General features: G+C 42.6%; 1 protein-coding gene across 1 annotated transcript in view; it reads right to left on the bottom strand.

Annotated features, from left to right (window-relative positions):
* The window catches only part of SELP (selectin P), a 43,479-nt gene that overhangs the window by 5,359 nt on the left and 15,690 nt on the right, over positions 1–22,430 (bottom strand). The window contains exons 4-11 of the mRNA XM_086344781.1: positions 21,786–21,893; positions 20,906–21,091; positions 19,987–20,172; positions 14,214–14,399; positions 10,869–11,057; positions 2,418–2,630; positions 1,200–1,385; positions 169–288 (exon numbers count right to left, since the gene is read on the bottom strand). Coding sequence (XP_086200907.1) covers positions 169–288; positions 1,200–1,385; positions 2,418–2,630; positions 10,869–11,057; positions 14,214–14,399; positions 19,987–20,172; positions 20,906–21,091; positions 21,786–21,893 — 1,374 coding nt within the window. The remainder of the gene's footprint in view (positions 1–168; positions 289–1,199; positions 1,386–2,417; positions 2,631–10,868; positions 11,058–14,213; positions 14,400–19,986; positions 20,173–20,905; positions 21,092–21,785; positions 21,894–22,430) is intronic.

Below are 22,430 nucleotides of genomic sequence, written 5' to 3'. Positions count from 1 at the left end.
CCCCTAAATTTGACTCTGATGGGAGTTGGTTCTCAGGACCACTTAACTTGGCTTTATTTTCTTTTAATGCAAATGTTTTCAGACATGAACTACTGAAGTTGTGGTTTCACTGCCTTGCCCCAAATCACATGAAAGAAGAAAATAAGGAGAATACTGTTTCCAATTTACCTTTTTGTCTGCAACGCCTTCTTAGCAGAGCCAGGAGAATTGAACCCGTCACTAAGCCTGTTGTACCAGCTGCTGCTCCACCAACATAAGTCAGGGTTTCCTGGATAGTCAGTGGCCCTGCTGTAAAACAAAAACACACACGTGTGAGACATAAGAAGTGTTTCGTGCAGAAGACCATCATTCCCCCAGAAGGGCCCCAACAACGCTAAGGTGTGAGATCAAATAAGTCCTCCAAGGTCCTGGCAGTGCTAACAACCCAGCACAAAAAGCCTGGAAGTTGCAAATCACTCCAACAGAATGGGACACAAGCAGGACTTGATTTTCTTCCTAATGCTTAAATATCAAACATAATTTCTAAGGAGTCAAGGTACAGACTCAATAAATGGAATTAGATGATTAAATGGCAGTTTGGACAAACACAATAAACTGGGTAATTTGAGGGGGAAGGTAATTGAAGATTCATTTTTATGACAAAGAGTAGTTACAACAAGCCACTAGAGGGGAAAAAACATGGAAGGGGATGAAATAAACCTTACAAGCAGAGCTTGATTAGGGAAGACATAGGGTATTATTTGGGGGAGGTATATGGTAAACAAAGGTCTTCTGAGATAATGAATTAGGATTCTTCATTAAATAACCTTCTGTTTAAAACATCTTGAAACTTTAAGATATATTAGGTTGGCCAAGAAGTTCATTTGGGTATTTCTGTAAGATCTTATGGAAAAACCCAGCTGGACTTGTTGGCCAATCCAATACTATACAAAGATTAAAAGGAAATGAGAGGATTCATTTCACAAATTGGAGCTTTGAAAACATAGTGGTGATTGTTTACACAGAGTCACTAAATTTGATTCCCACTGCGCTGCATAAGATTCAGAGATTCTGTTTGATTCATTGTGAAACAATTCTTAAACTCAGGGGAAACCCAGTGATAGAAAATGAGACCACTGTTAAGAAACACACAGAGGAGAAAAACTGATTTCATTATTTTCCGTATCAAAGTGACTTCCTAACCTGTATGAGACACATACCTTGACAGGTTGGCATGGTCGTTGACCACTGACCATTCTCTTGGCATGCTGTTCTTTCTGAGCCATTAAGTAATTGACCCTCTGGGCAATGGAAGCTGCAGGTTGATCCATAGCTGAAATTTCCCCAAGGGTTGGAGCAGTTCATCACTATTGGCTCAGTAACAGGTAGCTTGGCGCATTTGACAGCTGCAGAAGAAAAAAGAATGTAGGAAAAGCAAACATACAGAATGAACATAAAAGATTATGGTTTCATATGAAACATAGCTAGGGTTGCCAGTAGATGTGGTGGAATACAAAAGATCAGAAAGGACATGAGCTATTTTTGATATTCCCACAAGTTCTTCCAAAATCAAATGTACTGAGATATACACTCAAAGAAGGATAGCCGAAGAACTAAGGAGGGCAGAAAGTGGCGATTCAGTAAATAAACTTCCAGTGGATTGATCAGTCTTGCCCACAAAAATATTATTTACAGAATTTTGCTTCTCAAAAATATTGTTGTCCTAAATAGTATTATTACTACCACTGGCAATTAACTGCCATGTCAGCACATGTTTCTTGAGATAACAATTGTTCAGCATACCTGGCCTCTGAAAGTTTGGAAGAAGTAGAGACCACCATTCTCTTTAAACTGTTTTTCAGGGCATTTCAGGATATTCTCCCAGATTTGTGTACAGAAAACGAAATTTAACTCAAATTTAACTCAACTCAGGAGACTGAATTTAACACATATTGTTGGGCAATACTGACATGTGCAAAACACTGTTCTGTGCTTCATAGGGAATACAGTGATGGAAGAGGCACACTGCTTCATGATAGGGTATAGGTCTTCAAGAGGTAACATTCATAATTTATCTGTTTAATTGGGTTCCAGTTATGAAATATGCAATGTTCACAAGGCCACATCATTAATAGAATTGTACCTTGTAACTCACAATTCATATAGCTGGTTTCATGTTCAGCATGCTTGTGGCTCTAACACATTTTGTCATTTCCATGTGTTTCCTCCTTTAGGAGTACCAGGGCATTAGCTTGCGATGTAAGGAAGGGGAAACATGATATGCCTGTTGCTCATTACTTCTAATTGGGATTGCTGTGGGTTTCATGGAGGAGCTGACCCTTGAAGTGGTCACTGGCATTAGGTAGGATTTCGACAGGCATGGACAATGCCTAGCATGCTAGGAGACAGCATCGGAGCTACCTGCTGTTTCGCCTCACCTCTGCACGTGGGAGCTGCTGCCGTCCATTGTCTGGAAGGTCTGCACTGGAGAGCACTATCTCCCAGGAGTATGAATCCAGCTTTGCATCCAAAGTGGCAAGTGGTATTCAAACCAAAGTTCCTCACATGATGCTGACAGGACATTGTTCCCTGCTTCGGAGCGATGAGGGTTGGGCATTGCACCCCTGGAGCAGGAGCTGATACTGTGTCCACTGTGAAAAGAAAATGTTTCAATTTACAGAGCTCCCAACTAAGAGGAACACAACAGAGTTAAGACTGACATACAGTAATTGTCTTCTGGTCCTTTCATAATCAGGGAGGTTCTAGCAATAGCTCCTTAAGGAAGTTAAGGAAAACTATTAAAATCAGGTATGGAAAACCAGGGGCTTCCCTGGTGGCTCAGCGGTAAAGAATCTGCCTGCAATGCAGGAGATACGGGTTCATCCCTGGTGCGGGAAGATCCCCTGGAGAACGAAATGGCATCCACTCCAGTATTCTTGCATGCAAATTCCCATGAACAGAGGAACCTGGCAGGCTACAATCCATGAGGTCACAAAAGAGTCAGACACAACCTAGCAACTAAACCATCCACCACCATAGAAAACCAGATGAAAACAATTATCTAAAATTATCCTTGAAGAGATGATTACCCTGGCCAGAAGAAGAATTTGGGGAGAGGATGTCAATGTTACTTATAATAAGAAGAAAACAAAACCAAAAAAAAAAAAACCCAGAATAATGGGTGTAGAAATATGAAAATTCAGCAAAATATGCATAGACCAATTGCTTGCCCATTGCTGCTCTATTGGGAGGTGTTCATTATCTTCAGGCCAAAGGTCAACATGAAATGTGAGGTGAGGAAGATGCCACTGGCTCTGTCATTAACTTGCCACGTGGCAGAGAGATGACAACTGACCTCTCCCCACTTCAGTTCCTTGATTTGAAACATTTGACCAGTAACTCCACCCCTAGTGTTCAGCTGGTGATGAAGAAATGGAAACTATTCAATGGACCCAACAAAGCTCTTTGAGAAAAAGAGGCCAAAATTATGAAAGAAAATTTGTGCTTAAAAATTAGTATATCTTTTATTCACAAATATGAAAAAATCCTGCCTCTCCTTATATGTCTTTTAAATCCATAGGCTATGTTTCCTGTATCCCAATAGATAACCCACTTCATGACAGAAGTGAAACTTTCACAATCATAATAATATTATGTGTACCTGTCACATAGTAAGAGTGTTTGTAAGTATTTGTTATTTTTGTTGAGAAAATTTCTAGAAGAAGAGCTGTCTTGCAAGGATACAAGACATGTATCTTTTACATTTGCAGGTTGGTGGGGGTGCTATCCATCTCCCGGAAGTTGTGCACTCAACATGGTTGGACCCCTCCAGCTTCAAGCCCTTGTTACAGGAGAAATGGCAGATTGAGCCAACAATGAATTCTCCATGAGTGTCAGGACAGTCCAGGCTTCCCTGCTCGGGGGCAGATAGTTCTGGACACTTGATGGCTGGAGAGCCAAATCAAGAATGTCACAATCTCCAAATTGATCTGGAAACCCTGTTTTGCACCAAATTAATTCATTCACGTTTTCAACAAATTGCACTACCACTGTCTCCAGTGTTTTGCTAGGTAGCAGACATTTCACAACAAACACAAGTCATGAAGTGCAGAGGGCAGGGGAAAGGATGGTGGGTTTGCAAAGAGGAGTATAGGGAGAAATTCTGAAAATGAAGGAGTCAAGGGTTTAAGCAGTCAGACTCAAGAATTCACCATTTAGGCGTGGCTGGTTCCCGGCGTTCACCCGCCTCCTTGCCTTTGCTTTCCCCAAAGAAGGCGGGAGGGCGTATAATTAAAAAAAAAAAAAAAAGAATTCACCATTTAATCCTCTTTTCTCTAAACTTTTTGCTTCAGAGACCTCGTGGCCTCCCTGAGTCTCACCATCCTCTTTGTATAAGGGCAGCCCAAGGTTTCATTTCTGTCCTTCCTTCTGCCTGAAACTCCTTCCGGTTAGATATCCTGCTATCTCCACAAATTCAGCACATCTACACCTGCAATGATCATGTTATGTCCTAAACTACTATTCCTTCCATTTGGATCCCCAGGCCTTCTTTTTTTAGAAAACCACAGTTTCATAGCACAGGTAAGTGCAAAACCTCCTGGTCAAGCTAGGATATTCCCCGGGAATTCCCTTAACTGACCTCATGTGTTCTTGCCTCTGGGCCTTGACTCCAACTACCCTAAATTTCTTTCCATTTTCATTGAATAAAATCCCAGCCATCCTCTGGGATCCAATCAGACAACAGCCTTTCCAAAGCCTCTTCTGATCACTGCAACTTGAAGTCTTCTCCTCTAAACACATTAGTGTTTTTGTTTGAACTCTCATGCTATCATATCACATGTCAACTCTTCCCTCGTCTCCTGGATGGAAAGCTCCTAAACCTGAGAATCATAAATCTTTGTGTCTCCCACAATCACACTGCAGGATCTCAAGAGGTGGTATTCAACAACCATATGCCAAGTGTATGAGTAAATGAATTCACTATTTCCCTCAAAAACTATTTTTATAAATTTATTGAAGTTACATATTTATCTTAGGATCATGTCTTTCTCTCAGTGACATTCTCTGACATGAGACTATTATTTATCTACAAATATTGGGTTATTGGAGCTTTCCTGGTAGCTCAGCTGGTAAAGAATCTGCCTGCGATGCACCCCGGCTTGATTCCTGAGTAGGGAAGATCCCCTAGAGAAGGGATAGGCTACCCACTCCAGTATTCTTGGGCTTCCCTGGTGGCTCAACTGGAAAAATATCCACCTGCAATGCCAGAGGCCTGGGTTCAATCCCTGGGTTGGGAAGATCCCCTGGAGAAGGAAACGGCTACCCACTCCAATATTCTGACCTGGAGAATTCCGTGGACTGTAGAGTCCATGGGGTTGCAAAGAGTTGAACATGACTGAGTGACTTTCACTCATGTTGGGTTATTCCAAATTAAGTGACTGTTCTTTCTTTAAATCCAAGGCTATCTGAATGCAATGCCTTGGTCAGATAAAGCTCATTTTGCTTAGCTGTTTTGCTTTTTTAAAAAAAACCTCTCGAAGCCCTGTGCAACGCCTCATGGAAAAGTATTGGTTTTTACATGCTGGCCCACATTTTTTTGGAGTGGGCTGTTCACTGAAGGACTGTGGATCCTGATTGTGTGAAACCATTCAGATAGCCAAAGTAACATACTTAATTTCAGTTTAGAACTATGAAATTGTTGAGTAATTAATGAATCCATGCCTGGCAGATCAATTCTGTTTATCAAACATTTATTATCTATTGGTATAAGTCATAGAGTTTAAATCATTTATGAACATTTTTCCTCAAATAGCTTTTTCATAATCTCCCAGAAAATACATAATGTCAGCTATACCCCAGGCAACAGTGCCTAACGCAGAGTAGAGGGGTCTAAAAATATTTGTCAAAAGAATGAACGTTAGTAAGCACAATTTAATTTGGATGCATTCTGACAAGTGTTTTTACATGATATGAAAAGAAACAAGAGGAGTTCCTGTTTTTAAAAATTGACTTAAGTGACCCCTAGCATACAAAGAGAATTCCACAGCATTAAATCTACTTGGGGGATATGCTTTGGTCTCAGTTCTATGAGTCTTTTTCTGCCAAGGTTATAAACACAGGCTTTTGTGCCTAGGGAAGTTTCTGAACCCTCTTCTGTAAACATAAACCTTGTCAAATCAAAGGCCCCTAAGAAGGATTTGACTAACTTGCACAAGGAAGCCTGTTTTCCGGTCTGAGGGGCAGACTTGATGAGGTATGTGGAAGCCCATTCCAGATCTGGCAAGTGGTGGGCACTCAGCAATGGGGGCTGAATTAAATTTAGGAAGTTGGTGGAGTGAGGGGCCCTAGTGCAGAGGTAGAGGATGAGATTTTTACCAAGAGATGACCTCTCTGGGTAACAACAAAAAGTAGTCATATTCTTGAGCCTACTCTAAAACTTTATTAAAAACTGACTTATTACAAGAAGAATAGGAAACGGATAAGGGCTGGTTTTATTACCATATTTAATGCTCTATTTTCATGGACTTCAAAGCAATGCTGTCTATTGAAACGGTCTTCATTGATGTTTTCTTTGATTGGTGATGTAGGGGAACATGATGGCATGTGAATTCATGAATTAGTGGGTTCACAGACATGCTGTCATCAACTGATAAAATATTGCTTTATATTATTTTAATTTTAATGAATTCTTTGTCTCTGTGTATTATTATTATTTTTTTTAGCTTGAGTCAAATGTGGTTTTGTCATGAAATTTTTGGAAAGAAAAAATAGTGTACATAATAAATTTCATTGAGTTGGTGGTTCTAAACTCAAACTTTGAAAATAAAGACTGGCAATCTTCACAGAGTCAGATAAAGGTTGGAGGAGTGGAGAAATGAAACAGAGACATGAGCCAGGCCAGAGCTTAGAGGGCACCAGTCTACTGTATTTTAGATCTTGGATGAGCTGGGGTGTGGCAGAAGCACAGAGCTAGGATTGGGACTCAAAACCAGGACCCATACCTCCCCATCAAGGTGAAGTTGGTCATTAGGTGTCAGGTCCAGCAGTTGAACAGGGTCTCCAGAGAGTCAATGACAACGTGATTGAGGGAACAGTCATCGTATCAGGATAGTGGCCCAACAGCCAGGAATGCAGGGGACAGAGCAACCAGATGGGAGCAACTCAATACCGCTTATGCTCAGGGAAAAGAATTCAGGTCCTGGTGGGTAAAGGCAAGGGGGAAGATTAGGAAATGCAGGTGGAGCTCAAGTCCTAGAGGGCCCAGGAAACTGGCATTCTAACAGAAAGGGAAATATCTGTGGACTTACTCAGAAAAATGGAGCCCCACTTTGCACCATGAAACAAGAGACTGTGCTCCACTTGCCACATCGCCCCTGTGTACTTGGTAGCCCTCAGTCCCCTCTGATAGAGTCCAGGACTCTGCAGAATACCATATGAGAATCAGAGTTCACTGCTGAAAGTTTCAAAATTCATGGACTCAGGCATATGGGAAAAGAAGAGGAACTCTCTGCCTAAATCTAGAGCCTAAATTTGGAGAATGAGATAGAAACACAGGTCCAAAGCCAGAGCTAACTATCAGGTTCAGACCAGGTTGGCAGTTCCAAAGCCCATAGCTCACTAAAGCTGCTGCCCATGGTCAAGTTTGGTTTTAGACACTGGGCAGGGCCAGGCCTGAAATGCCACCTCTTGTGGAGAAAAGGAGGTGGAAAAGAGTCAGGAGGAATGGGGGCTTCAGAGATTACAGATTTAACAACCATGTTGACTGCAGTGTATGATTTAAAACTTTCATGAGAAAAACAAAAACAAAAAACTTCAGTGAGGTATTTCTTATATCTCGGGTTTTTTTTTTTTTTAATTTTTTAGCCTTAAAACAGAATGTGGAAAAATAGAACTCGTGATAAATGCCTATGAAATAAACAAATGAGTGATTGAAAAATCTGTGATGAAGCACAAGCCCTGAAGATATCAGCTATCAAAGTCCTAGATTTCTTGGATGGCTTGTAGTGGTTTGTTTTTTTTTTTTTTTTTTTTGACAATAGATGATAGCATTTTAGACTTCCCAGGCGGTACAGTGGTAAAGAATCTGCCTGCCAACGCAGGAGACGCAAGATATATACATTAGATCCCTGGGTTGGGAAGATCTCTTGGAGGAGGAAATGGCAACCCACTCCAGTATTCTTGCCTGGAAAATTCCGTGGACAGAGACCCATGGACAAAGGAGCCTAGCAGGCTACACTCCATGGAGTTACAAAGAGTCGGACAAGACAGCACACATGCGCGCACAGTAGCATTTTATGTACTTTAGCCTACAGGATCCTTGTCCAGGGGAAAAGCCTCAGAGGTGTCCTGTCCACTCCTCTCCTTTTGGAGTTGAGAATATCAGGGTGTGACATGATCTTCTGTGTGACTCCATAACTTCAGGGAAGAGCAATACAAGTCTATGGATATTAATCTAGTGCTCATCCCACAAGAAGGAATAAGAAAGAATAAGTATTTAGCTCTTTTCACTAATAGATTTCTAAAAACATATTCACTCACTTGATCACTCATCTAAAGTTCATTTTAAAACAACTGCTACTGCAGTTGCTGCTGCAACTAGACAAGAGCAGTGAAATTTATGAATGACTATCACTGCAGATGGTGACTGCACCCATGAAATTAAAAGACGCTTGCTCCTTAGAAGAAAAGTTATGACCAGCCTAGACAGCATATTATAAAGTATAGACATTACTTTGCCAACAAAGGTCCATCTAGTCAAAGCTATGATTTTTCCAGTAGTCATGTATGGATGTGAGAGTTGGACCATAAAGAAGACTGAGTGCCAAAGAATGGATGCGTTTGAACTGTGGTGTTGGAGAAGGCTCTTGAGAGTTCCTTGGATTGCAAGGAGATCCAATGTGTTAATCCTAAAGGAAATCAGTCCCGAATATTCATTGGAAGGACTGATGTTGAAGCTGAAACTCCAATACTTTGGCCACCTGATGCGAAGAACTGATTTATTTGCAAAGACCCTGATGCTGGGAAAGATTGAAGGCAGGAGGAGAAGGGGACGGCAGAGGATGAGATGGGTGGATGGCATCACTGACGCGATAGACATGAGTTTGGTAGGCTCTCGGACCTGGTGATGGACAGGGAAGCCTGGTATGCTGCAGTAGGTGGGGTCTCAAAGAGTCGGAATGGACTGAGCGACTGAACTGAATTGAGCTGAGCTGACCTGGGGTTTAGAAACTGGCCACTGGGTGGCAGTGTAGTGCAGTGGTAAAAGCTCTAGTCCTCTAATCAGGCTAGACCTGGGTTTGAATCCTAACTGCACACTTTGTAGCTAAGATGTAGCACACATATCTTTGCCAGCTATTTATCTTCTCAAGCCTCCACTTCTTCATCTTTAAAACAGGGATAATGATAACCATGTTAAGGATTGTGTGTATTGAATGCAAAAATGCAAATATAATAGCTGGTACTTAAGCAAACAATAAAAGTTAGCTATTATTGCTGGTTTTATTATTCCTGACTGTAGTACATGGAATAACAGAACAAAAGAACCAAAAAAATGGTGACTTTTTTTTCCTTTGAGAATATTGCTTTTATTCTGGGTTTCATATGTTACAGGTAAAAAAATACTATATAATTGCTTATTCCTGCAACTTAAATTGTGTAATGACTGTTTTTTTTTAATTTATTTATTTTTAATCGGAAGATAATTGTTTTACAATATTGTGTTGGTTTCTGCCACACAACACGAATCAGCCATAGGTATACGTATGTCCCCTCCCTATTGAGCCTCCCTCCTGTCTACCACCCCATCCTAGCCCTCTAGGTTGTCACAGAGCAAAATGATGATGTTTGAAAGAGCTATAAATGAATCAGTTTGCAAACTTCTACTTTAGAGTACACTATCTTTGGTGGCTCAGATGGTAAAGAATCTGTCTGCAATGCAGAAGACCTGGGTTCAAGCCCTTGGTTGGGAAGATCCCCTGGAAAAGGGAACAGCTACCCACTTCAGTATTCTTGATGGGAGAATCCCCATAGACAGAGGAGCCTGGCAGACTACAGTCCATGCAGTCACAAAGGGTCAGACGCAACTGAGCGATTAACAGTTTCACTTTCATATACCAGATATGTGTCAGCCAGATGTTTCAGGGGAATCATAGCTAAGATCTGGCCATTGCCTTTGAGGATCCACTAATTCATTGTCAATAAGGCTTGAGCTTGAATAAATTTAACCAGCAAATGAGAAGATTCAGTTCAACAGATACTTGTCACACACCTACATTTTTTCCTGTCTAGCTGCTGCAGGACATGCAAAGGTGAAGTTGGCGCAGTTCCTGCCCTCAGGGAGCTTGTAATCCATATGGAACTGGAGCAAGGAGGGGCTATATACAAATCCTTAGACTGTGAGATCCTCGAGGGGCTGGGATGAAATCACACCCACCCCTGAGATAAGCTCAGTGTCTGGGGCTTAGCAATGCTCAGTGAAGGAGGGTGTGGGAATGAATAAGAGTGTAGTAGGAGAATTCTTTATAATGAAGTAAAAGTCCCAGTGACATAGCTGAGCTTCATCACTAATAGTATGAATTTCCATAAATTACCTAATCTCTGAGCCTCTATTTTCTCATCCATAAAATGGTGATAGTATTGCCTGTCCTCTTTATTTCAGGATTGTGATAAACATCAAACGTCACAATGACACTGAAATACATTATGGAACTATGAAATGGTTAAAGTTATTGTTACAAGAATATTCGAGGGGGGAAGCTTTTGGTCTAGATTGTTATGCCTTGAAGAGAAGCCTTTCTTTAGCTTGAGATTTTCATGAATTCCTGATGATGATGCTCCATTCTATACTGTTACCTGAGAAGCCATAAGAAAGGATAAACCCATGGTCCTACCTTCTTCACACGTTGGTGGGGAGCCCGTCCAGTGTCCAGATGGAGTACAGTCCAGTCTTTCTGGTCCGGATAAAGAGAATCCCTCATGACATGTGAACCAGCATGTGGACTCATAACTGGAACCTCCAAGAGGTTGGACACAAGTCTTTTCTCCATTCTGAGGGTTTGGCAGAGCTGCGCAGGTAACAGCTAGTGTGGGCATAGCCAAGGAGGAGAGAGGAGATTGTTTTAGAACACAGCCACTTAAATCAGTGTGTGTGTGTATGTGTGTGTCCTTAACAGACCAGTGCAGTACTGGATTAGACGATTGTTTAAATTTCATGGTACCAGTCACCAGTTAGACGTCCTGAATGTGTGAAACGGCAGCTGACAGTGGGTTGGTATTCTGAAACGCTTACCCCTAAAGGGATTTAAAAGAGCTTTAGAGGTGATTTAAAAGGATGCTGGCACTTTGTTGGGAAAGATGGTGATGGTGATGCAATTCATGTTAATTACCCCTGGATGGGAGTGGGAGTGACTGCTCCCTTGACACTTTCTTTAGAGGTAGACCCAATAACCTTGCCAGAAAACAATGACAAGTGATTGGAAATAGGGAAATGGAGTAAAATACTTTCTCCCCTTCCAAAAGTTCCTTCCCCCAACCAAGTGATGACCTCTGGGTCCAAAACCTGCCTCTGTTACTCAGTAGCAGTGCATCTCTGGACAGTAAACATACTGAACCTCAGTTGCTTCATCGATGAAATGGGAAAAATAACAATCTTTGCTTTGCAGAGAACCTCAAATTTATTATTATATAAAATAATAAGTTAACAAAATCCTAGGCAAAAATTAAATTAAAAAATCATGACACAAAGTAAGCAAGTAATGTAACTGGCCATCTGCAAATGCTCTTTCCACCAGTCTCATCCTACAGTGACCAGCAGCAAATGACTCTGCCTGTCTACTTACAAAAACTGGTCAACAAGATATCACAGTTCTTTGCCACAGTTTATCCCTGTGGAGTTTGTGGTGCTAGAGGATTTGATTTGGTTGGAGATCATGCTCTGTGACTTTAACCTCTCTGAATTTCCGTATGTTTATTCACCTTTAAAATGTGGATAATAGCATTACATAGTTCTCAGGATTTTTATAAGGTTCAAAAGTGAAAACACTATGTATGCAAATGTTAATGGCTGCCCAGATATCCCTCAGCCAATTAACGAAATAAAACTCAATGAAACACACTGGCTTTTTAAAAAAAAAGGATACATGGTTTAGGGTGTTTCTTCTTCATTGTTTGGCCTGATTGGGTCATGTGTGGCTTTAGACCAGAGACAGTGGTGGTGTGGATGAACCAGGGCTGTCTTTCAGCCACAGATTTGAACTGCCTGAAGCTTTGTGAGCATTTTCTGTACCTGTCTCTTCCCTTCTTCCCTTCTTCTCTCCAGCTACATCCCCCATCTCATCCATTTGTCCAAAGACCTGGTATTTTCCACCACTTGAAAAGTCTTTCTGTGTTCAGTGTGGGGGTGAGGAGAGGGGAGAGCAGACAAGTCAAGAAGCCTATGAACCATAAGGACAAATGTGGTGCCATGAGTGTGGTGCCATGAGTCTGTTGGCAGCTCCTTTGTGACTTTGCCTTCTGATAGCTGGGGTGGGAAGGTGGGTGAGGGGGTGTGGCATTGGAAAAGGAAACTGATAACACATTTTGGGGCACATTACAACAGCTAGTAGGTTGCAAGCCTCATGGTACCTTCCTGCCCAGACCACATTTGGGTATTTCACATGATGCTCGCTCAGCAGCAAGAGGAGAAAGTTCAGTCAGAGTAAACAAAGAACTAAAAGCGGAAGGGAACTAGAAGGTCACAGGAAGCCGTGGTGAGTGTCAGCCTCCCTCCTGTGAAACACCCACAGGCAGGCCGGTATGGGGCAATGAACTGTAATCTGTGCCCTGCACAGCCCAAGGCTGTCCGGAAAGGTGCTGTGCTCTGGAACGCCCTCAGGGACTCCCGAGTTCTTCCCCACAGTCCTGTGGACTTTGTAGTGCATCCAGGCTTCAGCGTAGCCAGAGTGAGAGCTGAGGGGCCAAGGTCATAATCCTAAGCCTGGTCTCTGCAGACCCAGCTCGGAAGGTGGGCTCAGCCCTACCCCCAGGGCTTGCCAGGCTCCCTTGTGTCTGGGGGTAAAGACCATGCAGTTCTGTTGAGTTGGTCAGCCCCTTTGTTCATTCATTTGTTCACTCTGTGTTGCCCTAACTTAATAGTAGTGTGCGTGTGTGTGTGCTTATGTGTGACCTGAATAGCAAGTGGTTTCCTTTTTATTAAAAACACGTATCTGTCTGCTTTTACTCATGTTGAAAGTGGGCACAAAGTGAAAAGCAAAGGCAAACAATGCAGAATTGTCTAGTATTTTACCTATCTGATTTTATTATTAAGCTTATATATGCCTCATAAAAATACTAATTGTGTGGAGGGGAAAGTGGGAAAACATTGGAGGAATTTATACAATAAAGGAGAAACATAACCAGTGTCTACTTTAGGGTGGGATATTTTGGGGACAGTATGTAAGATTTTTTTGTTTATTTTTCTAGAGCTTTTATAAATACAAATGTTATCTTTTAAAGGTAGGGTTTGCCATAAATATAAGTAAATAATTGGGTAGAAAAAGGAATGGGGAGTATAAAAAGTATACATCTATCTTTCAATTTTCAAACCCAGATGATCAGAACCAGTTCTATTTCACTCAATAACTGGCTTTATTTTATATCAAGTGAAATGCAGATATAGATGACTCTAGTGAATAGGTACTTTTTTTCTTCTGAGAATCCTGTGACTTTGCATATGTAGATTAGTTTCTTTCTGTTTTCATCACTCTTCACTTTTACTCTAAGCGGGTTTCTCCAATCTTATTTGCAGCCGGGCACCTGTAAATGCTGCCCCTCCCATTCTCCTATTAAACCCATGCGTTACCTGCCATCCCACCACTATACTCTGTGTTTCCTAGGACTGAAGTGCCAGATTAGTCTTGGAACAACATCCTGGGACTATCTTTTCCCCTGGCCTTGTTTCCAGAGACTATCTTTAGCGAAGTGAGAACAGTGAACCTACTCCATGGTAGGGGCCTTCAGCCCACTCCCCTGTCCTGCTGTTGGACATCCCGTCGCTTGTGGTATCTGCCAGCTGCTCAAGGCCTCTGCACATGGGATCCCCATGTGACCTGATAATCAGGGCTTCCTTATGATAGTGTTTATTCATTTTCTAGTCCATTTCAAGCTTCTGTCTCCTAGACAGTCACCACCTTTTAAATACAGCTTTTTGAAATAACTCTACAATTTGTTTCCAAGACACTGGAAAGAGTTCATCCTACCTTGGCATTCTGGAAAAGGAGCATCCCAGTTCCCCGTATCCAGGCATTGCAGCACACTTGCTCCCACCAGGAATGAACCTTCATCGCAGGTGAAGCTACAGGTCGACTTGTACCTAAAGTCACCAAAGGGATGCGAGCAGTTCACCCGGGCCTTAGTTGAGGTCGGAAGATCCTGGCACTGCAATGCTAAGGAGGGAGGAAGCAGGGAGTGAGGAAGGAGTAATACACAAGTACTCATTGATTCCCACCCCTTAACTCTTTCTAATGCCAACTAGAGGGATCTCTGAATTGGGCGTGTTTAACCAGGAGGATGAGAAAAGTATCATATAGTCACAATGCCAGTTGAATGACTTAATGAGGAAATGCTGAGTCATTGTTAAGCATTTGATAATATGCATCCATAGTTTTAAAAATATCGTAAATTTGGACCCAAGAATTGATGCTAAGTATATAATAAGATGCATATCAAAAATCAGTTTGGAGAAATTTTATATCATTTGTGAGAGCAAAGTACTGAAAACAAACATAAATACCACTAAATTTTTATCATTTATCATAAGTGAAAGTCACTCAGTCATGTCCGACTCTTTGTGACCCTATGAACTATACAGTCCATGGAATTCTCCAGACCAGAATACTGGAGTGGGTAGCCTTTCCCTTCTCCAGGGGATCTTCCCAACCCAGGGATCAAACCCAGGTCTCCCGCATTGCAGGTGGATTCTTTACCAGCTAAGCCACCAGAGAAGCCCTTTTTTATCATATGTGAGAGCAAAATATTGAAAACAAACATAACTGCCACTAATTAGAGGCTGAAAATTAACTATGGTAGAGCCATGAAAGGAATATGATCTATTGTACTTTGAAAAGATATGAGAGGTGTCTCAAAGTACAATGTTAGGTGAAAAAGCAGAATATAAATTATATGTACACTATGATCTCAGTCATATGAAGTATATGGCTTTAAATGGAGAGAACACCTGTATTTTATATATAAGTCTTTTCTCATCTTTAAAATGGGAGCAATACTTTTAATGACCTCATGGAGTTAGACTAAAATGTTCAATAAATATTATGTATTGCTATTATTACTAATAGTAGTAGCAGCATCCAGCAGTATATCAGTAGTAGTCATAGTCTTAAAATCATTATAGCTATGCATCAGATGCTGACCTAGCCTGTCAGAGTGGAGAACGCTAGGAAGGCCTATCAAGGGAGTTACTGAGAACATGTATCTGGATGCTTAAGAGAATAAGCCAGTTTTCTATTACGTGCCTGCAGACAAGACTGGCTCCAGTGACCCCTTAAGAACCTCTCCCTTTTAAGCATGTCGCAGTGCTCTCTGTGCCTTTGTCTCTCAGACAATAGATCCCATTCCCCTCCCTAAGCCTCCCCATCACGGTACTGATCTAGTCCTCTACTGCCTCACTTTTTTTTTTTTTCCATTTTTTAACTGTAGTAAAATACATATTGCATAAAGCCTATCTTTTACCAGTGAACCATTTCTAAGTGTACAGTCCAGTGGTATTAAGTATATTCATAGTTTTGTGCAACCATCAACACCATCCATCTCCAAAACATTCTTCATCTCCCACTGAAACTCTGTATTCATTGAACAGTAACTACCTACACCCACTCCTTCCAGTCCCCAGCAACAATCATTTTAATACTTTTTGTCTCATTGATTTTGACTACTCTAAGTACCTCCCATATGTGGAATCATTGAGTACTTTTCTTTTGGTGACTGGCTTACTACCCTCAGCTTAATGTCCTTGAATTCATCCACGTTGTAGCATATGTCAGAAAAGCGAAAGTGTTAGTCGCTCAGCGTGTCCGACTCTTTGCGACCCCATGGACTGCAGCCCGCCAGGCTCCTCTGTCCATGAGATTCTCCAGGCAAGAATTCTGGAGTGGGCTGCCATTCCCTTCTCCAGGGCATCCCTACCCAAGGACTGAACCTGAGTCTCCTGCATTGCAGGCAGATTCTTTACCATCTAAACTACCAGGGAAACCAGAGTCTCCTCCAGTTTTAAGGCTGAATAATATTCCATTGTATGGATACATCACATTTTTCCTCATCCGTTCATCTGTGTGGGACACTTGGGTTTCTTCCATATTTTAACTATTATGAACAGTGCTGCTATGAACATGGATGTATACATCTCTCTTCGAGACCCTGCTTTCAAACCACTGCCTCGTTTTAAAATCAGGGTATACTTTGACCCAGGAGATTCACATAAACTGCTTGGGATCTCACATAAGATGCTATTAATAGTATTTCACTTCTGGGACATAAATTCTGTGTGGAGTTCCCCCTTGTAAAAGAAAATAATCCTAGTGGCTTCCCTATTTTGTTCTTCAAGAGCAAAATATTGAGAACAGGAGCTATCTAAAGGAGATGATTTTGTAAAATCAGATCAGAGACACATGATTTACAAAGTAATGTTATTATCATTATTTTACCTACATTTATGAAGCTCATGCAGTTTTAAGCTTGCATTTACACACTTTAATCCACAGCCACTAGTGAGGTGGGTAGGTAAGGCAAATATTAGTACCTTTACTTTGCAGGTGACACTGAGTTTCAGGGAGACCAAGAGCTTGTTGTCAGGACAGGACAGAACTGGACTAAGTCTTGTCATTCCTCTTGCACTGTACCATGCTGTTCCTCATGTGTCATCGCTCTGTCTCAACCCCCTGTCCTTCATGCTAACTCACCACATCTGTGTCAGTCAGTGTAGCTCTCACCTTGCATTTCAGGATGCTGTAATGAACATTTCCCTAAGACTGCCTTCACACACTACTTCATCCTGAGTGCCCAGCGCAAAGGGTCTGGCACAGGATAGATTCTCAGTGAACGTTTGAGCAATAACTGAATGACAGAACTAAATGTAGATGCTGATGCCTCTAATAAGCCGAAAGGCACGGAAGCAACATTATGATGTCACAGTATACTTTGACAGACTGGGGCTGGCGCTGTCCACTCTTCCATATCAGCACATCGAACGATGTCAGCTCCTCTCAGTGTGAAACCCTCAGCACAATGAAAGCTACAGCTGGTGTTGTACTGAAATGCTCTTAAAGACGGGGAGCAATCCATGCTTCCATGGACAGGACTCTCCAGGGGCTCACAGGCAATGGCTAAATGGAAATAGTGATTGTCAGACACTGGGTGGTGGAAGGGCTCAATTCCTTTGCAGAAGAGCCCCTCAAGAGATCATGCATCTTTTTGACTCACATTGTCAGTATATTCAGAACACCAAATTGTCCTTTTTCCAAATGGGGAATCTTCCTGGAGCACCTTCCCTTCCTCTCCCCTTCTTTGCCTGGATTTCTCACCTGCCCTTCAAGTCTCAGCTTACACTACACTTTGCTTAAGAAACCTTCCCTGCCCATCCCAGCTCAGGGTAGAACCCCTTCCAGCATGCTCCCACAGCCCCTGTGCTTGAGCTGTTCATGCCGTATTATAACTCTGCCCCTTAGACTGCAGTCTCTTTGTGGCTGATGTCAGTCATCCAGAATTGTATCTGAGAGCCTGGCAGTGTTTGGGACATTGAAGGTACTCTTTAAATATTCATTGAAAATATTTGTGAAAATTGGATCTGTACAGAGGAGATATAGCCAGACTGAACTTTTAAGGAAAAAGCGAAAACAACATAGCTTATTGTTGACACTCTAATACCCAGCCCAATAAAAGGATTCTAAATGAGCCTTGTTTCTGGAACACAGGATGTCATCCTAAACAGGCTTTGGTTGCCAAGTGAGTGTGCAGCCCAAGGTCAGTTCCTGAGCATAATTAAGCCCCAAGTGACCTCAGTTCTGAAAAAGGCTGATTTCCTCATGCTCTTCCTTGACAAAGCATTTCATCTCCAGAATATTCCTGGAGTTTTTCAGAATACAAAGACTGCACACAGTGACCTTAGACCTCTAGGTTTTACAGAATCAGGGTATTTAAGTTCCAAAGATCCTCTAGCATTTCTCTCTAACTTTGCAGATTAAAAGTGAGGTTTAGAAATTTTAAGTGACATCCCTAAGGTCTCACATGTAGACAGTAATAGAGCTGGGCTTATAATTCAGGTCTTCCAGGAATTCACTTATTCAATATTTAATTTCTTGCTATGCTATTCCCCATTTTTGCTTGATAAGATGCAATTGGTGTGAGGTGTGAGGCAGTTGCACAGAATGCAGTTTTGTGGTATTAGATACCTGCCTTGGATTGCATCACAGCCTCTCTTTGATCCTTTGTCACAGTGTTCCTTTGATCCTTTGTCAAAGACTGCCACCAAGGACTGTGATGAGCAATCTGTCTGTGTGTCCTGATAGCCACTGTTCTGACTCTGTCTGAAGTATAGCAAGGACACTGACCCACTGCTTCTGGACACCAGTGAGGCAGGCAGGGAAAAAAGAGGCAGAAACAAAGGCTCTCTGCGAGAACTTTATACATACTATTTAATTGTATACTTTTTATATGTTTCATCCTTTTTAAAGCTCCTTGAAATTCATAGTTCATTTCACAGAAGCTCCTTGCAATTCATAGCTCATTTTACAGAGGAGAAAACCATCCCTCCTGGGGGCTGAACAACCCATTTCAGGATCAGAGCCTGGAAAAGATCATACTGATATTAAAAGCCCTTGATCTTCCCCACTGTGTCAAGACTCCTTGCCTAAATAGACAGCATAAACTTATACTACCCAGTGGACTGGGGGCTATTGGTGAAAAAATCCTACCCTTGAAGGCTGGCAAGGGTGGGGTTCCCCAGCCAGGGCCAAGGCAGCACTTTGTCCTTGCCCCTCACTCGATGGCAAGGTTTGCATTCAAATTTGCAGCTAGAGCCACTGCAAGGGAAACAAGGGGATGGACACAGTCCAGGATTCCCTTGGTAGGGGCTTCCGGGAACTCACACTGCATAGCTGGCCAGAATCAACAAGGCCATAGAGAAAGGTACTGAGGAAGGAGAAGAACCATGCTCACAGCTGGGAGAGCAATGGTGAAACCACCTCTGGAAATCTAAGTGGAGCTAGGAATCTGTAAGGGTCAGGAGATCCTAATGACGTTTGTCCAGATTTGTAGAACCAAGCTTCGGGAGGACCTAAATCTCTTTAAAATAAAAGTTTCTTTCAAGACTCCTTTATCAAATGTCCCCTATCCCCTTTACTGCTAGAAACCTCTCCTGGTAGGTCTTCTAGCATCTACTTACAGATGGAGATGTCACCATTCCATCTTAGGTGAAATTTATGAATGAGGTCATTCTGAAATTACTTGAGGGCAGTGAGTTTTGGGGAGAGGAGGACTTCTAAATTTTGTTTACAGTCAATAGTAAAATCAGCCTCTTGTTCTTCTAGAGCCTGACACTCCTTTCCTATCCCAGATGAACCCAATCTAGCTGTGTGTGTGTGTGTGTGTGTGTGTGTGTGTGTGTGTGTGCATGTGTTAGTCGCTCAGTCATGTTGCTTGACATGACTGAATTGCTTGACTCTTTGCGACGCCATGGACTGTAGCCCGCCAGGTTCCTCTTTCCATGAAATTTTCTAGGCAAGAATACTGGAGTAGGTAGCTTCTCCCTTCTCCAGGGGATCTTCCAAACCCAGGGATCAAACCCAGGTCTCCTGCACTGCAAGTGGATTCTTTACTATCTGAGCCACCAGGGAAGCCCCCAGTCTAGCTGAGTGGTAGGTAAAAGGAGAGTCAAGTTGTGATTCAGGGTGGTTTCATCTGTGCTCCCAGCAAGAACCAGATGCAGTGGACATTATACATCCCCAACCTCCTGGAACTCACCTTTACACACCGGAGTTGGGGCTGTCCACACCCCCAAGGCTGTGCAGTGCACTACCTCTGGCCCAACTAATGCGAATCCCTCTTCGCAGCTGAAGCTGCAGCTGGACTGGTGCTGGAATGCTTCCGCGGACTGGACACAGCTCATGCTTCCTTGCTCCGGAGACTTCAGAGCCGGGCACTGGACAGCTAAAAAACAACCACAGAGCAATAGCATGAGGCCTGGTGTCATGCCCAGCACCTTGGAAACCTTAGGATGCTGCAGCAGCTGTGTGTGTGTGTCTGTGTGTCTGTGTGCATGCACTCAGTCATGTCCAACTCTTTGTGACCCCATGGATGCTCCTCTGTCCAAGGAATTTTCCAGGCAAGAATACTGGAGCAGGATGCCATTTCCTATGCCAAGAGACCTTCCCAACCCAGGGGTCGAACCTGTTGTGTCTTTTTCATCTTCTGCATTGGCAGGCAGGTTCTTTAACCACAGTACCACCTGGGAAGCCAGCAATAGCTGCTATATCTTCCCGAAGCATTAGGCAAGGTGCTGAACTTGGTTGGTAAAATGGTACTTTCAGTAGCTGTTCGGAAAGACCCAAACATCCTTGCTTTGTTTCCTTTTTAAAGAAGCAAGGTGAAATTCTCAAATTAATAATACCCAACCCCCGAGTCATTATCTCACTCTGTTCACGTTGCAATGAACAAAGGGAGAGGGGCCTTTTTGTAATGCTTTTGCATGAGGATCAAGAATTAAACTCCCTCACTCCTCAGATGAAAATGAAAACTAGTGTTACTCTGGTTGATGGGCAGTAGTAATAAGCACAATGTCCCATTTAGTGTAGATCTTCTTGGTTTTCAAATGGAGAAAGCCTCTTGTTCCCTCTGAAATTCTAGTTGTCAATGAGAATGGAAAAGAATTGGGTGTACATACCTACACACTGTGGGGGTGAATTCGTCCAGATTCCAGAAGCCAAACACTCCAGCTCACTGGGTCCGTTCAGCGCATAGCCTTCAGCGCAGTGGAAGCTGCAGTGTGAGTTGAAAGAGAAGTTTCCAAGAGGGTGGCTGCAGTTCATGTGCACATGTTGAGGAAGATCAAACTCGCCGCACTCTCTGACTGTAAGGACAAAATATTGATTTCTTTCTTTGCACACTGAAAAAAAATGTCAGGTTTGCTAAAAGCTGAAACTGTTTGTATAACCCATCTGAATCAATCTCCCTGGGCTTCTAACCTAACCTGTTTATCTTTACTCTGTTCCTTTGTATTGATTTGTTTTGTTTGTTTAGTCGCTCAGTCATGTTCGACTCTTTTGCAACCCCATGAACTATATTCTGCCAGGCTCCTCTGTTCATGGAATTTTCCAGGCAAGAATACTGGAGTGGGCTGCCATTTCCTTCCTGACCCAGGGATTGAACCCACATCTCCTGCATTGGCAGGTGGATTCTTTACCACTGAGCCACCTGGGAAGCTCTTGTATTGGTTGCATCCTGGGAAATGATCATACTTTCACTGGTGTTTATTTCCAGCAAACAAAATTAGCCTGAAAGAGTTCTCTTTGTTTTACTGCCCTTACATTTTCCCTTTTAAATTTTGAAATTTTAGGAGGACGTGTTCACTCTAAAAATAAAGTGGTTTAACCCTGAGTGTGTGATTGGCCAGTTTGAGTGGGGCAGACTGACAGATGGTAAAGAGAGGACCTAGGACTAGCCTGTACCCTCTGGAGAGGCTCCAACATGACGATTTGCTTCCTGGCATCACCTCTAGCACAAGACCATGGACCACGTTGCTATCAACAAAATAGCTGGCTCACCATATTCACACTCCGGTCCATAGAATCCAGGGTAACAGGAGCAGGTGTAGTTCCCAATGGTCTCAATGCACTCTCCTTGCTTGCTGCAGGACATGTCCTGGCAGGAGGCTGCGTGGATACAGAAGGGTCAGAATCACAGACATTCTTAAGAGGTACAAAGAAAAGCTGGTTTCTTATTCCAAGTCTTAGCCCCACTTGAGTAACCTCGAGCTAGCCAGACAACAGAAAACCACAGTGTCCCCTGGAGAACCAGCCTGTTCCCTGTGAAGTGTGCCGTAGGAGCCTGCTGGAGCATTGCTTGGCTTCTATTTTTAAAATTTTTGATTAGAGGATAGTTGCTTTACAATGTTGTGTTGGTTTCTGCCATACAGCAGTGTAAATGAGCCATACGTATACATGTGTCCCCTCCCTCCTGAGCCTCCCTCCCATGCCCCACCACCCCACCCCATCCCACTCCTCTAGGTTGTTATAGAGCACTGGGCTGAGCTCCCTGTGTTATACAGCAACTTCCCACCAGCTATCTATTTTACATATGGTAATGTATATGTTTCAGTGCTACTCTCTCAATTTGTGCCCCCCCACCCCCACTGTATCCACAAGTCTGCGTCTCTATTCCTGCCCTTACTGGTTCATCAGTACTGCCTG

Source organism: Bos grunniens, chromosome 16 (assembly GCF_055505025.1).
Source record: "Bos grunniens cultivar Pamir isolate PY7600 chromosome 16, Bosgru_T2T1.0, whole genome shotgun sequence".
In the NCBI taxonomy this organism is placed as follows: domain Eukaryota; kingdom Metazoa; phylum Chordata; class Mammalia; order Artiodactyla; family Bovidae; genus Bos; species Bos grunniens.
This window is presented reverse-complemented; position numbering and strand designations above follow the sequence as displayed.